This window comes from Ursus arctos, unplaced genomic scaffold (assembly GCF_023065955.2).
Source record: "Ursus arctos isolate Adak ecotype North America unplaced genomic scaffold, UrsArc2.0 scaffold_7, whole genome shotgun sequence".
Taxonomy (NCBI): domain Eukaryota; kingdom Metazoa; phylum Chordata; class Mammalia; order Carnivora; family Ursidae; genus Ursus; species Ursus arctos.
This window is the reverse complement of record NW_026623089.1, coordinates 13,710,166-13,729,914: the sequence shown is the minus strand read 5'-3', so window position 1 is coordinate 13,729,914 and position 19,749 is coordinate 13,710,166. Positions and strand designations below refer to the sequence as shown.

Below are 19,749 nucleotides of genomic sequence, written 5' to 3'. Positions count from 1 at the left end.
GGGGTGCGGGAGGCAGTCCCAGGGTGGTGTGCTTGACTGGCATCTTCAAGGACAAGTTCGCTGAGTGAACAAGATGGGGAGAGAACACCAGGGAAAGGGAAGAGCACGGGCAAAGGGAGAGAGCTGTGGAGAGCTTCCCAGAGGGCCCCACACTGTCTCCAGGCTGCTCCCCTGAATCATGTCACAACCACCAATTCCATCAGGTTACTCCAAGCCTCGAGCACCTACTGCTGTTCTCTATTGCCCTACATATCAGATGTAGCTCGTTAACCAATCAGATGCCTCCACTAGCCCCTCACCACTGCCCCACCATCATGACTGTCCCCATAAACCCCTGCACCAGCTGGACTGTTCTCTGCCATGTGGGAGGCCATCTGCTATCCCCAGGCCTGGCTCACACACCCATCTGCAGGGGGAAATGGCCCCACTGTCCTTCTCCCTCCCCCCCCCCCCCCCGCCGCCCCGTCACCACCGCTGTCCTTCCCATGAGAGGAGCTGACCCTCATGGCTGCTCTCCCACCAGGCACAGCCTCGGGTTACTCTTCCAGGGTTGGGGATGGGATTGAAACCTGAGGTCGGCTGCCCCTGGGAAGACCCCCAATTCTACCCTCACCAGCTCTGCCAAGACAGAACTGCGTCCCGGGCCTCAGTTTCCACAGCTGCAAAGTGGATAACAACTATTCCCCCTCACAGGGCTGTGTGAAGATACAAGGGAAGACCAATAAGAAAATTCCAGCACTGAGCTGGGTCCAGAGCAGGTGTTCAAAAAGCACAGGCTCGCCTGCTGTTCCAAGCCCCAGAGCACCCACGTGCTGGCTGAGGATTTCCACCTGAGGGCCACTAAAGCCCCAGAGGAGGCCCGCACCATCACGTATGCACCCCCAGAAACCCCTGCAGGCCAGCAGGTGACCACCAGCCCCCGGGCCCGAGGCTGGCCAGGCTGACTCATGCTGTACTTCACAGCCCCACAATTTCCACTCAAGCTGAACGCATCCCTGTCCTAGCACCTGGCAACTCCACAACCTGGATTCTACACAAGAGAAGTGATATACGTATGTGTCCACAAAAAGATCTGTTCCAGAATGTTCACAGCAGGTTTTTTCTTTTTTTTTTTTTTTTGTAAGCTCCTAAAACTAGAAATGATCCAACCTTCCATCAATAGGAGAAAGGACAAACCAAGTGTGGTATAGCCTGACCAGGAAACAGTACTCAGCAACAAAAAGGGGATAAAGTATTAATACGCCCAACAATATGAATGAACCTCAAAAGCACTGGGTTGAGTAAAAGACCCTGGACGTGAAGGAGGATTCCATCCACGTGAAGTTCAAGAACAGGTACGTCTGAAGTGAAAGATGTCAGAACAGTGGTTCCTCACAGAATGGGCAGATACAGCCTGGGACAAGGCACAAAGGAATGTTCTGGAGTGATAAAAATACCCTGTATCTTGCCTGGTGCAGTGGTGACACAGCGTATCAGCTTCCCATTGCTGTTATAATAAATTATTACAAACACAGTGACTTAAAACCAGAGAGTTCTGGAGTTCTCACGGTTCTGGAGGTCTCAAGTCTGAAATGGGTCTCACTGGACTAAACTCAAGGCGCTGGCAGGGCTGTGTTCCTTCTGGAGGCTCCAGGAGAAAAGCCATTTCCTTGCCTCTTCCAGCTTCTCGAGGACATCTGCAGTCTTTGGCTTGGGTCCCCTTCCTCCGTCTTCAAAGCCAGCGGAAGAGCATCTTCCAATCCCTCTCCGTCTCTGACCCTCCTGCTTCCTCCTTCACTTATAAGGACCCTTGGGATGGCACTGGGCCCACCCAGTAAGGATAGTCTCCTCTTCCCAGGACCCTCGATTTCATCACCTCTTTCAAGTCCCTTTGCCACACAAGGTAACATACCGTGAATGTTCCGGGGGGGTGGGACACGGACATCTTCGGAGGGCATTCTTCAGCCTCCCACACACGGAACACACGCGTGTGAACACACCCATCATCACAGCTCAAGAGCACACGGGGAGGGCTGCGGGTGTCACGTCCCGAGAACGGCTTTGCGGGGACCCCCTCACTTAATCCCCACCCCACCTGGCACCGCCCACACTGCCCCTGCGTCCTGCCCCTCCAGGCCTGCCAGCACACAGCAGCCTCGCCCCTGCAGGGCATGGGGAACTCGTGCGGAGCCTGAGCAAAAGAAACAAGGCTGTTCCTGTGAAACGGGACTGGATGGCTCCTGGGGGAAGACCACGGGGCAGGTAATGAGGCCTCCTGCCTGCAGCCAGTGCACCTTCCAGATGGTACCAAAGGCGCTGCTCCCACCTCCAAGGCCCCTGCGAGGGGTTGGGGGGAGCTTCCAGTCCTATTCACCATTTTGCCAGATGTCCACCTGGGGGCCCCTGTCCTCACCCCAATATCTGGGGCCTGGATCACCTTTATCCAGGTTCTAGCAGAGCTCTGGGCAGCCAGCCGCGGCCAAGAGCACCCCAGCCAAGCACCTCAGGAGCTCTGGGAAGAGACGGTGAGGCCTACTCTCCAGCACCCCCACACACATGCACACGGCCCTGCCTTGGTGGGTGCCCGGCCCATCCTGCTCCCAGGGTGTTTGGTATAAAGGAAGCAAGGCTTCTTGGGGGTGGCTTTCTTGCGGCTGGGGGCAAGGGATGTGAGGGAGCATGACCGGAGTGATCCAGGACAAAAATTTTTGAAGAACTCACACTGCGGGCTCAGAAACCAGCAGGCCCACCACCCACTCTCTCCCTGCGGGACCTTAACCAAGGACCACAAACTTTTGAGCCTCTGTGTCCTCGTTCATCAAAGGAGGATAGCACCCACGACCTCGTGGTGCGAGGTTTCACGAAAGCCCGCTATTAGCTTTGTCTCGCTATGCCTGGCAAGGCAGGAAGGCAGAACACCAACGGGTTAATGGAGCTGACTCTGGGCGTGGGGTCCTGGCTGTTTCCTCTTTTCTTCCTTTGGATGATAGTTTCCTTGATGGACATGTAATGCTTTTGTCATGAGAAGCAGAGTTATCTTTTTTTCACCCGGTACCTACCCAGAACAGCAGCAGGGGGACAGAGGAGGTGGTCGGTGGGGGGGTGGGGGTGCTCGGGGTGTGAGGTTGGCTTCTACATATCACTTCCTGCAGCCTCCCTGGGGGGCCTGTTGTCCAGCTGCAGCGCTGGTCATGCCCAAGGCCCCTGCCTGCTCTTCTGTTTCCTGCACCAGGACCCCAGTGATCACCCTGTTATCAGCTCCCAGTGATCACCCAGCTCCCACTTCCGGGGACCAACTCTCTGCCAGGCCAATCTCCCCAGCGGCCCCGTGGGGTGGGCTTTATTCCTCAGCTCCATTCTACAGAGGAGGAAACAGAATCTCAGGGAGATTTCCAAGTGTGCCCACGGCCCCACAGCAAGTACACCACAGAGCTGAGACCGGAGCTCAGGACCTGAGCCCCTCCTGCAGTCCCAAACAGCCTCCCACAGGGAGCATGGCCCAGGAACCCCTCCTGGAAGGGGGTCTTGAACTGCCTTGGCTTCAGCCTCCCCGAAGACTAGGAGTAGGAGTGGACCTACACTTTATGGGTATCACTTCTGGCTTCAATATTCAACCCCCCCGCCCCAGTGTCCCCAAATGTTCCCTGCCTGAAGTGAGCCATGCTGGTGCTGAGACAGAAAATTTGCCCCCCTGGAGCGTCGGAGGGAGGGGCGGGGGGGATGCTCTGGCTGGGTCCCAGGCCTCACCCTGGGCTCCTAGGACCTGGCTCTACCGCTGGCCTCCAACCTTGCCAACCCACACTGTCCGAGGCTTTAATCATTCATATCTGGTCAGAGCCCGGGTGTTCAGTTGCCAGATCTGAACACAAGCCTGGAACTGGCTGTGTCCAGGAGATGCCCATATGGCCCACTATGGGTCCTGGGCCTTGAGGCTTGGGGGAAACAGGCAGGGAGGGTCACCTTGGTTGTAAGCATATTCGCAGACAGAAACCAATTTGCAAATTCTCTGCGAGAGTGGCAGCGGTTGTGAGCAGGGGCTGGGCAAGGGCCTGAGGGAGGAGCTCTGAGGGCAGAAGCAGGTGACGGGCTACATCTGGGGACGGAAATCCCGACAGCTCTTCCGTGAGTCAGTCACAGGAGGAGCGGGGCCATCCCTCTGCCACGATCACTGTATTTTGGGCTTCTGTGTTCGTTCTGGAGCTTATGTCAATCTCATGGCTCACATTTCATTAGAAAGGGGCCCTGCCACCCTCCCCCACACTACGGTTTTTGAGGGGCAATCCCCACAGTCCTCCCTGCCTCTGCGGCATCTCCGCATTCTCTTCAGGCCTTACTCTGCAGGAAGACGTGCCCCTTCCATAGTATAACTCGGTGGGAAGGCTGATTCCCCATACGACTACGCACTCAACACACAAGGCACAGATACAAATAATAAGCAGGACAGAGGGCATTCCTACTGCTCCTGAGAAATCCCATCCTGCTGGCTCGTCATCTTCCTTCCAGAGGGCCTCAGGCTCTGTCCCCCAGCATGAGACACTTTGGGATTCCACTACCAAATGTTCGGGAAGACCCAAGGAGTACAGTGTTAGGGCAGATTCAATGTCTATGACCAGCCGGGTTCTTTGGGGCTCATTTCTGAATGAACCACACGAACCCCAAGGGAAGACTTACCAGAAGCTTCTAACATCTCTTAGTCTTTCCCTTCTTCTGTCTCTCTCTCCCTCCCTCTCCTCCATCTCTGTTACTGCCTCTCTCCCCGTGAATACCCACGCATGAACACACGTACACACACACAAACACACGCGAACACACACAGCAGCCTCCCGTGAGACGGCTGTGACAGGACCCAAAAAGTCCCCGACAGCATCAGGTCTTTGCTGGGTCTCTGGCACCTCTGCTCACCGCTCTCCTTATGACTGGCCCCCAGGAGCTTGGTGCCCTAGGTCAGACCATCCCCTGCTCCCCAAATCTCTCCGGGGTGCCGCTGACACCACCAGGCACAAGTGGGGTACTGCCACCCCGATGTCCCTATCCCCAGCCCCAACCCCAGCCCCAGCATCCCAACCCACATGGGCAGAGTGTGAGTTTGCTCTAAGGGACAGCGTGACCTTATCCTGTCACTAGGTCACTGTGGGCTCTCAAGGTCACTGTCACTTTCTAGGATTCAGTTTCTTCATTTGGAAAATGAACAGGTTGGCTCACAGAATGCTGAAGGCCCCCCCCCCCCCCCGCAGCCTCCAGCTGTATACACGTCTCACTCTGGTCCCGAAGCCACACTAAGGCTGATAAAGACCCAAAGCTACGAGCCCCTTCCTCACATCTCCACCAATTCCGCGTTCCATGACGCCTCAAGTTACCAAGCGGTAAACCTCCGCCCCAAATTGCTGACGGAGTGTTAGGAGGTTTTTCTTTTGCCAAGGACAGACACAAACTGAAACTATTTTTTATTAAACCTATCATCTGCTATTATATTTGATTTGTAGAAGAAAGAAAAATAGGACTGCATCAGGTATCTGTTGCTATTAGAAACAAGAGTAACATTTCTCACAGGCTTCCGTCTATTCTGTCTACACAGCCCTCACCTAGGAACCATCTGCTGGAAAATGACTTACTCGATGACTCGTACTGTAACTGTCTGCAAGAGACAGCCGCTCCCTGTCCACCGGCCAGTGCCGCCCCCACTTCCCCCGCCCAGCAAGTGACCCCGGCCCCCCGCCAGGGCTAACAGTTCCAGGGGCGGGTGGTCATCATGCCTGGACCCAGGGGCCTCCCCTGGCAATCTGGATTGGAATGAGAAAGACAGACCGGGGAGCCCATAAAGTGGGCGTACAGAGAGGCAGGGAGAGGCTACAGGCAGGGTAAAGCAGAAGTCAGAGACTGGGGTCGGGGGTGGGTGGGGAAAACTCTCAGTGTGTTCCCTCCTACACCCAGGATGGAGGGAGTTCCAGAAGCCACCCTGGGATCCTCTCTCTGAAATCTCCTTGGCTCCCTCTAGCTAGAAGACGTTTAGTTACCCGCCACTAAAACCTCCTTAATACTGGCACAAAAGATGGGCCACCACCAATGTCAACAACGGAGGGACAATGCAAGGAAAGAGAAGAGGCTGTGCCTGGGGTCCCACCACGAGGGACTCTCGCTCACAGCCACCTGGCCGCCAAGAGGTTCAGATCCCGGCGCTGTCTCTGACTGGAGGGACTGGCTGGACTCAAGGGCTGAGAACCATTCCGAGGCCAGCTCTGTGTTCAGAGGGCAAGTGTGCAGGGGCAGTCCGCTGACCTGGATTCTCACGCTGGCCTCGCCAAGTAGCTGGGGGCAGTCCCCGCAGCCCTCCTGGCCCTCCGTGTGCCCATCTGTAGAACGAGAGGGGAGGCCCCGGCCAGACATTTGACAGACCAGGTCCCACTGGCTGGCGATGCCACCTAGGGCTGCTTCCTCAACGGCTTCCGTGTCCACTTTGGGAACAGGACTCCTGACACTGGGGCTGGAAAACACTTTCTTATCCCAACCGGCAGAGATGGCCCCTCAAGGACAATGAGGAAAGGAAAAGAAAGGAAGGAAGTGACCAGAGGAATTTAGCCTTTAGTCCATGGAAACCTGGGGCCAACAAGGCCAGCTTGTGGTCTCCAAGGCAGCGGGCCCGAGCGGTGGCGCCTGCGTCATCTGTGTCCCGAGTGCGAACTAGGAATCGGGGCACAGAAACCCCGGTTTCCAGTCCCAGGGAAACCTGCAAGACCACAGGGTCTTATTTACAGAAAACAGAAGGCACCAAGGCAACCCCTTCGTGCCGCTCACCCGCAAAACCCACCTCCCTCCGAGATCTCGGGGTGCTTAGCGGGGCCACCCTACAGGGCCAACTACCTACCCGGAGCCTCGGTTTTCTGAGGGTAAAAGTGGAACACGGTAAAGCAAAACAACTCGAAAATATGCTCAGGGCAGTAAAACAGTCTCAAAATCCAGCTAACGTACTCAGACACGAGGGGCAGAGAAGAGAACAGGCTCTCCCAGTCGGCCGAGTCATCTGAGGCCGCACTCCGTCCCAGGGCAAATATCTTTAAGTGGCCACTCATCCGACAGCCTTTTTGCCATAACACAGTGTGTTTTCCTGCAAGTCCTCACATTCTGCAAAACTGCACACTAAAAATAAAAGGATTCATGGGAAAGACAGGGTTGGTGCCTATCACTCAACACTTACAGGACCTTGTCACTTGAGCCCTTCCCAAAATAGTCATGGCCCTAGTAATATCCGTGCACACTGAGCCCCTGGATCCCAAGCCCCAGGGAGTCATTCATTGGCTGGTGCTCCTCCTTTGAGATGACAGGCCTTGGGGAGGGGGGCGCGCTCTTCTTACAGAGACCACTCTCACCAAAGTCAGAAAACCCTACCCAGGGTATCACTTGCACTCGCTGTGTTCTCGCGGGGTAATGCTGATCGGGCTCCTTCACCGTCCCCCTCGGCTTCCCCATTCAGTGTGAGGGGGGTGGAAAGACACTTGCCCTAGAAGGTGCACCTGTAGACTTTCAGCATTTTTTTTTTAAGTTCTTCTGTTGTTCTTTAATCATGAGAAATCATGTTCTGATCTATCAAACCAAACATACTGGGAAAAACTGTCAGTGAGCCAACAAACTTCCACCTATACCAACATCATGCCCCCATTCGTCAATCATGGAAACACATGCTATAGACCAATAACCAAGTAATTTCTCACTTTTTTTAAAAAAAGGATTTTATTTATTTATTTATTTATTTAGAAAGCAGGTGAGTGTGAGAGCTGGGGGAGGGGGAGTGGAAGGGGGAGGGGAGAGGGAGAGAATCTCAAGCAGACTTTGCACCGAGCACCAGCAGAGCCCGACTTGGGGCCCGATCTCACCACCCTGAGATCACGACCTGACCCAAAACGAAGAGTTGGACGCTGAACCAACTGAGCCACGCGGGCACCCTCCCCCCTTATTTTTAAGATTTTATTTGACCAAGAACCAAGGAATTTCAAGTGCAAGATACTGGAAGTTGCTTTTCAGATAATTTGACTATGAGGAACATCTGATTGACAACGGGCGGACTTCTTGACATGACACATTCACAGAGAGCTGTAAGAATGCGTGACTCTGACCCGCAAGCTGTGTTAAAACGTAATGCAATTTTTTGAAGTTTGTACTTTGATCACTTTACTCAAACGGACAGATTCAAAGCCACACGTTCTCTGCAGCACTGCCCATGAAGAGCTGGGTCTCTCTTTCTACCCCTTCTGCCTGGTGCGCCGGGGACTTGCTTTGACCTCTAGAATGCAGAGGTGACAGCATACAACTTCTCAAGAGGCCTTCCTCCTGCTGCCCTGAGACCATGATGGAAAGCAGCCCAGCTGATGGCCAGCACCGACCCCCAGGCTCCTGAGTGAGACCATCTTGGACTCACTAGCCCAGCGGAGCCATCAGATGCAGTCATATGAGCGAGCCTGGGCAAGACCAGCAGAAGAAGCAGAAGAAGCAGCACAGAATCGTGAGCAAATAAAATGGTTACCGTGTTAACCCTTTCAATTCTGGGATGGTTCGTTACATAGCAAACACAAACATAATGTGACATTTTTTAGACATTTCACCAATTCTTTCATATTTTAATAGTTTTCCCCACTTGGGAGCCAATTAACCTTTTATTTAGTTCTCAGTGATTTCATAGACCCCCTGAGAAGGGGCTAAACCAATCCCCAAAGTGGCGGTGTCTCCAAGGATCCTACCAGGATTGATGAAAAGCTAAGGGCTAACTGACAGCCCCAAGCCCAGGAAGGTATCACGCAGCCGGCCAGAGGAGCCCAGCGGATGTTAAACACCAAGGAGGAAGAGCTCCTACCATTCAAACCGCTCCTGGAGGAGGCTGATGGCTCTCTAACTAATGCTCCTGATTCTAGGCAAGACCCCAATCTTTTCTGGGTGTAGTAGACTGAATAATAGCACCCCACCAAACACATCCCTGTCCCATCCCTGGAACCTACGAATATGTCACCTTCCATGACAAAAGGGATTTTGCAGATGCAATGACGCTAAAAATCTTGAGATGGGGAGACTCTTCTGGTTATCCAGGCAGGCCTCAAATAGAGATCTTTACACGAGAGCTCTTATAAGAGGGAGGCAGGAAGGGCAGAGTCAGAGAGAAGATGTGATGGTGGAGGCAGAGGTTGGAGTGATGTGCTTTGAAGGTGGAAAAAGGGGCCACGAGCCAAGGAATGCAGGTGGCCTCTGGAAGCTGGAAAAGGCAAGGGAGCAGGGTCTCCCCCTGAGCCTCCAGAAGGAAGCCTCTCCCAACACCTTGATTTCAGCTCAGTTAGACCCACTCTGAACTTCCTTCCAACCTACAGACGATAAGATAATAAATTTGAGTTTGCGGTAATTTTTATGATGGCTATAGGAAACTAATACAGTGGATAATTCCTCCTGCCTACAAGAATGTAGCTTAGCATTCTTATTCATAATAACAATAACAGCTAATAATAATAATAACTAACATTAATTTAGTGTCTACTTTATGGCTGGCCTTGTTCTAAGTGCCCTTCCTATATAAACTCATTTAACCTTCACTAAAACCACACGAAGACGACTATTACAATCCATATGTGACAGATGAAAAAAATGGAGGTTTCCAGAGGTTTAGTAACTTGCCAGGGCCACAGAGCAGGTCAATGACACAGCCCAGGCCTGAAGCCAGGCAATCTGGCTCCAGAGCCCACGTTTCACCACTACAACCCCCAAATCAAACCAGCAGTGATAACAGTCAATTCCAGCACTTAGCGAGCACCTTCCACGGACCAGGCTCACGCTTAGCACTTGATTTATATTCTCTCATTTCATTCTCACAGCACCCCGTTGGGGCAGGACAACCAGGTATCCTTGTTTACAGAAGAAGAAATGGAGGAACAGCGATGTTACACCCAGGAGTTACACACAGCTGAACCCAGGAGTGCCGGAGCCCAAAGCCCGGGTCTAACCAGACATCCTCCTGCCTCTCTTGTCCCACTTGAGGCCCACACGGCTGAGGGAAGAACAGAGATAAGTAGTAGGACCACAGAATTTATCTTCCAAACTGGGATACCCAGAAAGTGAAAGGAGTCACTATTAGTAATTTCACCGGGACAAGAGGTGTAAACCAGAACCGTCCCGGCAAATCTGGACGCACAGCCGCCCTTGAGATCAGGGGACTTAAACCCAGGCCCAGAGGCTGCAGTTCACAGTTCCCTGGTAGGGACACTGTGGGGCCCCAGCAGACATCGGCCCCACCTGGCATCCCTAGCTGCCCGGTCAGGGTCAAGGCTGGAAGAGGAGGGGTGGTCCAGGCAGGGCTCAGACTAGTATCTGCAAAGCTCCAGGTCTACAGCCTCAGCACAGAGACAGGGCCCATCCAAAGGCAGACCAGAACTCCACCTGAGGGCAGATGTCAGCAGCCCTGGGTAGAGTCCAGGGATACAAAAAGACCTTGAACCCCACTAGTGCTCTAATCAGGAAGCCCAGCAGGGAGCTCAGAGCCTTGGCAAAGGACCACTTGGGCATTAAATACGGTCAACAACTTGAGACGTCCAGCCCTCCAAAGTTCTGGGCCTGTTGGCCAAGAAGTCATGTGGACTGAGGCTCAGGCTGGGGTCTCCTGCTTCCTAGCCAGGGGATTCCAGGCCAGTCCTTTTCCCCTCTGAGCCTCCCGGACAAAATGCAGCCACTGATAAATTCCCTACCTGTGTCTACAGGATTCATAATAACAAATAAAAACAGACAACAGAAAAGGTTGTAGGAGAAAATAAAATCTGCTCTGAAATGGGTACTATTGATTATTCCCATTCTACAGATGAGGAAACTGAGGTGGGGTGGGGGAGGGACTATGTAAACTTGCCCAGAATCCCATGGCTGCTAAGTGGTAAAGCCAGAACTGGAATCCAAGCTGACTGTCCTGTAAAATCGCATGGAAACATCCTCTCCTCCTCACATGGCCAACGTAAAGCAGTACATCCTAGTTCAGGGTCCCAGAGGGAGGGCCCCCATTCCCTGGTGAGCAGAGATGCCTATGTGGCCCATGGACTGGGCACTAGCTCTCACCTGATTATAAACTGGCAGGCTTTGCAAATCCACTCCCAGGGCCCCTTCTCCTGGGCGGTCCAATTCCAGAAGGTCTGGGAATGAGAATCATAAGGACCTCCCCCCCAGGTGATTCCTAAAGTGTTTCTCTTCCTGTTCAAGTCCCTCTGGAGAATGACTTCCAGAAAAGAGAACGTCTCAGTCTGGTGCTCCTGTATCCTTAACCTCTTCTAAAACTCTCTGATCTCCCTCTTCTCCAGAGTGCGGCCTCCGCACAAAGCCTTCCAAGGGCAACCGCATGTGCCTAAAGCGTTCTGACTGTGTTTGGGTTTTCATACACTTCGCTGTGGTCCCCTTCTGTTTGTGGCAAGGGACACAGGTTTCCCATTTATGGAACTGACATAAGTAAGACGCTTTAAATAAAAGCATTTTTCAAAAAACAGCTGATCAATTTTAAAAGTAATCAATAAATCACAGTTTAGGTGGTCAGTACGTACGGCTAAATCAGGAAGGTAAATCTCAAGTGGCTGAAGACTGAGAAAAAGCTCCCTGAGGATAAGATGTACCCGTGAAGGTTTGGGGGACAGCCCTGAGCTCTGTTCTAACATCCCCCCTCCCCCCTCCAGCTCTCTCATCCTGGGGTATATACTCAATTCCTCTGATCCTCAGTTTCCCCTTGTGTAAAATCTCCCACTTTGTGGAGTAGTTATGAAGATTCAATATGACACAATAGAAGCGAAGAATGTAACACAGAGCTGGAGCTTACAAACTCTGCTGACTCGGTCTAGACCAGGGAATGAACCGTGTCAGATGCTCCTGCCCTCTACCCCCTTCCTGCTGAGATCCAAGTCCAAAATCCAGATACGTGGTAACTCACGGATTCTCAAACTTGGCAGTTCACTCAATGAAGTCCTGATAGGATAGTTCTAGGAGTTGGCGTAGGCATCAAGACATTTGAGAAGCTCCCCCAAGCAATTCTAATAGGCATTCAGGATTGAGAACTAACCCCAGGGGATGTCCGGTGACCAAAGAGTGTAGCTTCTGACACTACGTGCTCCAGGACCAGCCCTCAGCTGCCTCCATTCTTGCTTCCTACCAGTGAGCTCTGCAGAGATGGGGGAAAGGCACTCAAGGGGGGCTAACTTCGTGTTTGCCAGGAAAGAGGTGTTCATCACTTCCAGGGTCTTGCTTCAGGACCTGAACATATTCCCCACATAGACCCAAGTCGGAAAAACCCGAGCAGAATCTGTTTTCCTTCTAAAGCCTCCAAAGAAAGCAGACCAGCTGGACTGGCCATCATGCCACACAAGGCAATGGTCATTCCGGGGGGCATCTGGGAGGTAGGGACAGGAAAGCCACCTCTCACTTCCTCCAATGGGAAAGAACTTGATCAATTCCGGCTCTTCTGATATCTGCACTGTTCCCACAACAGACCGAGGCAGGCATCACGTGCCCATTGCCCAGACCAGGAAGGGAAATCTTAGCTGGAGTTGACACACACTTTGGGCTCCAAAGCCACAAGGCTCCTTTACCCCTCCACACCTGTTACTGCCCATCTCCAAGCAATGGATTCGGAGTCATTTCCAATAAAAGGGAGGCAGCAAGGATTTGCAGAACCCACCGCGGTGGGGTCAGTGTCAATTCTGGGCAGTGCCTGCACTTCTTGGTCCCCCTCTTTGCCCCCCGCCCCGCTCCCCTGGCGATGCCCAGACATGCCTGCCGGTGGAAGGCGCTCGCTTCCTGCCACATGCTGCTCATTCATTAAAGTGCCTGGTTCCTCCCTGCCATTCTAATTATGAGCAGCAATAATAAAGAAGCTTTCTCCCTTACCAGAGGCCTATTTATGCAATGAGAGAGCATTTCGCCCCCACAATACTGAGTCGTCACTCAAACCCTTGTTGGAATCAAAGTCGCATCTCTTCAAGGATTGACTGAGCCCTGCCTACCCCCATTCAGCTTCCACCCACTTCTGAGCATCCACATTTCTAGAAGCACCACTTGGCTGCAGAGTGGGCAGGATGCAGATGCCATTCCCCACTGCTGTGTTCCCTTATGGATTACTGACTGATAGTCATCTGACACCCAGTAGGGTGTTTACAGAGCACCTACTATGTGTCCTAAGAGTATGGAAATGAAAGCCAACAGGCCCTGCCCTTGTTGGAAGAAAAGGCATTAAGAGAAAAGCATAAGCTTTTAGGGTCCACTACTGATTCATATTCCGGCTCAAGCATTCCTTGGCTGAGTGATTTGATCCCTTGGCTGGGCTGACTACCAAATTTCTCAAAAGCCTCAGCTGTCTCATCGGCAAAATGGGGTAATAATGACTCCAACCTCATAGGGCTGTCGGAGGAGTCAATGGGATATACACATATAAAGGTAGAACGTTGTAAACGCTCAATGAACACTAGCTGAGATTACCAACCATCAGGACCGAAGGCTTTGGGACCACAAAGGCACAATCTCACCAAGATGGATGAGCTTACAAAGGCTTCCTGAGAAGTGAGACCTGAGCTGAGTTTTGAAGGATAAGTCGAGGTTTGCTAGAGAAAGGGAGGATATTCCTGGCGGAGGGGACAGCATGAGGGCTAAAGGAGATCACGGGGCTCTGGGAAATGGGACACGGTGTGGGGAGCGCGCACCAGGAGTACACAGAGGCAGGGGACACAGCTGCAGATGCAGGTATGGACGTGGAAGTGGGTCCATGGCCAGAGCCCGAGCCATGATACCCAGAGCATCAATGCGACTTGCTCTTGGCTCCTTGGGAGCCACAGCCAGTACCCCCTTCCACTTCCATCTACAGTTTGGCGGCCATGGGGAAGTGGGGCAGCCTCACTCCACAAGGCGTGTGCTCATTCATTCAGACCCTCAGTGGAATTCCCTCAGGGCCTACGCCCTGCCAGGCACATGCTAAGAGAGGGTGGACAGCTTGACCACCTCCCACCCTTCGCTCAAGCCCACTTCCGGCTGTGTCATGCGGGCCTGGCAGATCCCTCCCTGGTGAAGTGGGGGTAACAGGACCCCCTGTTAGCCTTTCATTCAATAGCAAATGTGGGCAGGGCCAAATGCAATAATTCAAAATTTTCAGATTTCAGCATGAACAGAGTCCTCACTAAATCTCCATGTTCAAAATGTTTGTTTTTATTGTGATTAACTGCCAGGATGCTAAGAATCCCATCTCCAAAGCCCAACGCAACACCTCCAGAGGCACCCCAAACGTGGGCAACCCCCCCCCCCAGCCTGCTGTTCCTCTCCCTAACCCCATTCCCTCCCTGGAGCACATTACTAGGTGTCCACTGCCCACGCCTACCCCTGACTCGGTCACCATAGGAGTTAGCCCGGCCTGAACCACCGCACGTCCCCTGCCCCCCTGTTCATCTCATCCTTCTAGGGCTCCCTATGTCAACCAACCAACGCAGGTCTTGGAGGAGGCAGGACTGAAGGTCATCTCAGCTTTTGCGGTCCAAAGATCTAAAGATTAAAAACCGGCCCTTTGTAAATCAATGGAAATGTTCTATTAAGGAAACTCATACACATAGACAAAGGGAATAGTAATGAACCTCCATGGACCCATCAGTCAGCTTCCACAACTACCAACTTTCTACCAATCTTGTTTCATGAGTAACTCTACCCATGCCCCACCCCCACTTGATCTGTTGGGAAACATGTTATGGCCAGCCTTTCTGGCCCACCCCACCACCCAGGGCTCTCACTGACCACAAGTACCAACACAGTTTGATCCCTCCACACTCATCCTTTTGCACCAGAAGCATCCCTCAAAGAATCCCCTGAAGAACACCGTTTTATGTTCCTTGCAGAGTAGTCATTGCTGGCCACACCCACAGGGGCTACACAGGATGGCCACAAAGGGCTAGAGCCCTGGCAGCAGATGGCCTGAGTCCAAATCAATACTTCCTAGATGTGTGACCTTGGATGGGTCGTTCAGCCTCTGTTTAGCTTTCCTACCTGGGGGAAAGGGCGATGCTGGTAACAGATCTGTTATTGAGGCTTTACCAAATAAAAGAACGTATGCTCCTTGCCCAGCACAGAATATTCAGTGAGGAAATCTTAGAAATAGATGTGTTAGATGATGGGTGAACAGGCTCTGCTCCTGTGAGATACTATTAATATCTCCCATTTTAGAGATGAAGGGATGGGAACCAAGAGCGAACCAGCAAGTTGCCAGGCACAGCCCGCTCTGTGTCCCAAGCCCATGTGCTGGATATTCTCACAAGCTGCCTTGAACTGCAGATCACTGCAAGTGAAGAAACACTCGAGAATAGACACAGGCGAACAGTGGCAGGTGGCCCAGCACACCCAGCATGTTTCTGGATGGGGAGCTCTCCCAGCCTGAGGACAGACAAGCACACAGTACCTCTGTGTGTGTGTGTGTGTGTGTGTGTGTGTGTCTAGGGTAGGGGTGCTGAATTCGATTTTACAGGACAAATGGTGTGGGGGGAAGCACATCCCTGCTCGCTCCTCTGATTTCACACATCCTAGGGCCAACCTTGCATTTGATACAGTCATCCACTATTTATCCCAGCATGAGAGGCAAGAAACTGGTTCACTAACTTAAGCTTTAGCAATTCTTAGCAAATCGGATGTCCCTCCCTATCATCCTACATTTTTTTCCAATTTACAGAAAAAGTGGGGGGGGGGTAAATCCATCCAGTTGCTGAGTGATATCCAGACAAAGCCGCCAGCCCACTGCCCAGGTTTGCCAGCTGGGGAAGGTCAGGGGAGGGGGCAATTTGGATGCGAGTTTGGGCCGGGCCTGGGCTCTTCAAGGCCCCTCCCAAGAGTGAGCCCTGTCAGGATGTTCCCCCCCCCCCCCCCCGCACTCCCCTACTACTGCAGTGCCGTGTGGGGAGGCACCTCCCAGATCTGCAGGAACAATGGGCTGGGGAGGGGGCAGGTGCCGCTCAGAGCGCAGCAGAGGGCGGGGGCCGCGGCCACAGACTGCAAGACTGCAAGCACCCCGCCCATGGTGGCTGCGCTGTTTCCTGACTCAGTTTCCCCAGCTTTGAGGTCCCCGCAAAGCTTTTCCTGGGTGAATTTCCCTTGCGTCCCAGGCATTTTAATTTCCTCCTCGCCAGGCGGCTTACCCTGCCGCTCGCCGGAAGCCTCCCGGCTACGCTCCCCTCCAGCGGCTGCTACTGCTATAGCCCCTCAGGTCAGGGACGCGCGGCGTCTCCGTGCGCCCAACTTTCCCCACTTGGGACCCACGATCCTGGTCAGGCCGTCCCCTCCGCTGGCGAAACCATGATTTATAGCCCTGGGCTCCAAAAGCTGCTCCTCCTCTTCCCCCCGCTCCCGGGTCCTCTCTCGGTCCTTACCCGGCACCCCCGCCCCATCTGAGCCCAACCACGCTCCCCAAAGAAAGCGGCCATAGCACATTTGCAGAATGCGAGCGTCCGTCCTCCGCACTGGGCGCCACCTTCCTCTCCCCCGCCCGGGCAAGGAGCGGACAGCCGAGCCCCCGCCGCTTCGCCCCTCCACCGCCCGCAGAATCCCTGGGGATGGGCGGGGCGAGCAGTGCGCCGCAGTTCTGCCCGGAGCTGCAGCCCGCACTCGCCGCACGTACGTCCGACCTCGGCGGGGCCAGGGGACAGCTCCAAACCCTCGCTTTGCCTCGCTGAGTCACGGAAATGAGCCGCTGGGGATACGGGGCCACCCGGCGGCCGGCCCTTTACTCGGCAAGCGCGGGCATCCCCGCACAGCGCGCAGGGCATGGACACCGGGGGGGTTGGTTCTCACCCCGACTCGCAAGGGACCTCGCAGGAGGCGCCACCCCGGGACCGGGATGGCCAGGGCGCCTGGGCGGGGGCTCCGGTCCCCGCCGCAGTGTCCGCACCCCGGCCGGGAGCGCAGCACGTGACCGGCGGGCCGGAGGCGGACGCCCCCCACCCCAGACTCCCTGCTCCGCCGCGGCGCTGACCCTGGCACTCCCCGCTAGGGCAAGATGTTGAGGGGTGCGCGCCCACTTTCCCGCGGCCCGAGAGGGAGCTGCGGGGAACCGGGCCGAGAGAGCCTCATCCTTCCCCGGCCCGCCCCGCCGCAACCGCAGGACCCGCGCCCCGCGCTCACCTCGGGGCCCCGCGTCGCTGCCGCCGGCCTCCTTGTCCGCCATGGTCGCGCAGCCCCCGCCCGCAAGAGGAACCTCCGGCGCAGCCCCTGTGCCGGTGCGGGTCCCCGTCCGCGTCCTCGGCGGCGCTCGGGCCGGGTCTGAGACGCCGGGCAGCGGGAGCACTGCTGTGACGCGGCCGCCGCCGCAGCCCGGACTCCTCCCCGCGCTCCTCCCGGGCCCGCCCCGCGCCCCGCCCCGCGGAGCCCGGCCGGCTGGGGAAGGCCGGGGAAGGCCCGCGCGGGGCCCGGCTCTGCGTCTGCCCGCCCCTCACCCGCCCCGCCCGAACCCGTCGCTCCGGGTCCGGCCCCTCCTCTCCGTGACTCTCTGGCCGCCGCCGAGGAGGGTGCGCGGCAGGGGCTCCGCGGCTCGGCAACCCGCCGGACGCCGGCGCACGGAAGGCGCACTGCTCGGCCAGCGGCGGGGACTGGATTTCACGTCCCCTCCGCCCCGCGGCGCGTCCGCTTATCGGAATAGCCGGGGGCCGAAGCCCTGCAGCAGGCACCGCACAGAAACCGCGCTCTCCCGAGGAAGCCCGCCCCATCCCCACCCATTCATTTCTCTCCCCCACAGTCCCAGGGGAGCGGGCAAGGGCCACGCCAAGGAGGAACCCGGCGCGGCCAGGACTCAGGCCGCAGACCGAAGACCTGCGCGGGGGCCTCGTTCGGGGCACTGCAGAGGGCGGCCGCCTCCAGGTTGCCTGCGGGACTCCATGGCAACTCAGGACCCCCGGGGAGGGGGCGCTTGTCGCGGAGGCGGCGTCGCGCCTACCATATATGGGCTCTCAACCCGGCCCTCCGTTAAAAGTCTGAGAATAACGGCATTAATAATGCAGAGCTTCGGCGGTCAATGATTCATCCTTCCTGTCCTCTGGCTCCGCCACACACGCGCGCCACTGGCACCTGTTCGCGACTGGCCAGGTGGCTTCTGGGTCCTCTGTGCAAGAAGGGAATGAGGGTGGTGATAAGATCTGATGACCACCGTTACTGGGCACTTCCCTCAAGCCTAGCTCTATGCTAAGTGCTTAAGAGTCTTATCTCATTTGCTCTGCATAACTCTAAGAGGTGGGGACTAGTGGCCCCCATTTTGCGGAGAAGGAAACTGAGGTTTAAGGGATTTCAGTGATGATGCCTAGAACACACATCAAGTAAGTGGCCAAGCTGAGATAACCATCAGCTATCCCTGTGCCCTGAGATGGGCCACAGCTCTCAAAAGGCACCTAATGGAGGCTTCATCCTGCACCAGGTTATGGAGGACAGGGTGGGCAAGGTGCTGCCGGTAGAGCCCAGAGACCAGCCTCTGCTCAGAAAGTGATTTTAGGGTGATGAGTTAAAAGGATGAACTTGCCCTTTGTCTGCCTGCATTAAAAATCCTCAGCCTACAGTCTCTGACTGTGTATGAGACCATGAGCTAATTATGGCTCTTTGAGCCTCAATATTCTCATCTATGCAATAGGTACAGAGAACCCACTTGGTAAGAATGAAGAGGACTAGATGAGCTGATGCATGTAGCATGCATTGCTTGGGGTCTGGCGCATGGTAAGCAGTCCAGAAAGTATTACATATTGTTAAGTCACAGGCACCTTTTTACAGTGGACAATGGCCAGTTGTGCAGGACAGTGGGCAATGGGGGGCATGTGGTGGGGGGCACTCCCAGAGTGGAGAACACTGTTTTCCTAGAGTGCCCTCTCCCTCCCAGGACCACTTGCCTGCTGAGACAATACCCCACTATCTCAGAGGCGGACTTAAGACATGGCCTGGAGGCTAAGAGCACAGGGCACCCAAATGCAGGCCAGAGGAAGGGTGAAGACAGTTGTGCGGGCGATGAAGACAACTCTGCACCAGCCCTTCAAGCTGCCTTCCCAGTTCTGCCCCTGTACCCCCACTGAGTGAAGCTGGCTGGGCCGAGGCCACATGGATTGAGGTTCAAAGGGCAGGGACAGTCACCAGCATGCTGCCCACGGAGCACCCGTGTCACACGGACCCATGCCTAAGCAGTGGGGCCAGAAAGACTTTTTTATTAAACGTGGTTCTGATTAAGTCTCTCTTGGGTTCAAACCATGCTGGGCCTCCCTCATCTACAAGAAAAAGCCTTAACTCTTCAGCTTAACGTTCAACACCTTTGACAACATACCTCGTCTGGCATCTCTCTCTCAAGAAGACCTCCTTCCACCAGCCTTCCTCGGACATGGTCACAGTCTACATCTCTCTCCATGTTGGACACACCCATCGCTTCCCTCCTCTACCTGCCCACATCAAGGCACCCTTCAGGGCCCCAGTCGGAGGCCACCTGCCCAGGGAAACCTAGGACACCACCCGACCCCCAGGCTCCCAGAGTACTCTACACACTCGCACATTTCATTTTATTTTTCTCCTTCTACACTGCTGCTCGGGCAGCTCAGCACTCAGAAGCCTCCTCCGTCTATCTGCAGAGATGTCCACCTCCACGCCCAGGGCTCGACCTTCCTTCAGGGCTCCAGACCTCCTGAGAGTCCCCCCAGGGCACCTCCCAGGCCCTTACCACTCCCCCAAAGCCCAGTTCATCCTCTGCTGCCCTCCCTCCTGGCTGCAGGATCTCCGTAAAGGCAGCGTCACCCACAA

At 54.9% G+C, this 19,749-nt stretch overlaps 1 protein-coding gene across 2 annotated transcripts in view; it reads right to left on the bottom strand.

Moving 5' to 3' along the window:
• Positions 1-17,301, bottom strand: part of HSPA12A (heat shock protein family A (Hsp70) member 12A) — a 63,699-nt gene extending 46,398 nt beyond the window's left edge. Inside the window, exon 1 of one of the 2 annotated variants that reach the window (XM_026494215.4) lies at positions 17,113-17,301. In XM_026494215.4, the coding sequence (XP_026350000.2) occupies positions 17,113-17,155 (43 nt within the window). In that variant the 5' untranslated portion in view covers positions 17,156-17,301. The remainder of the gene's footprint in view (positions 1-17,112) is intronic. The other variant, XM_044382181.3, reaches the window with a different exon arrangement.
• Positions 17,302-19,749: the final 2,448 nt, after the last annotated feature.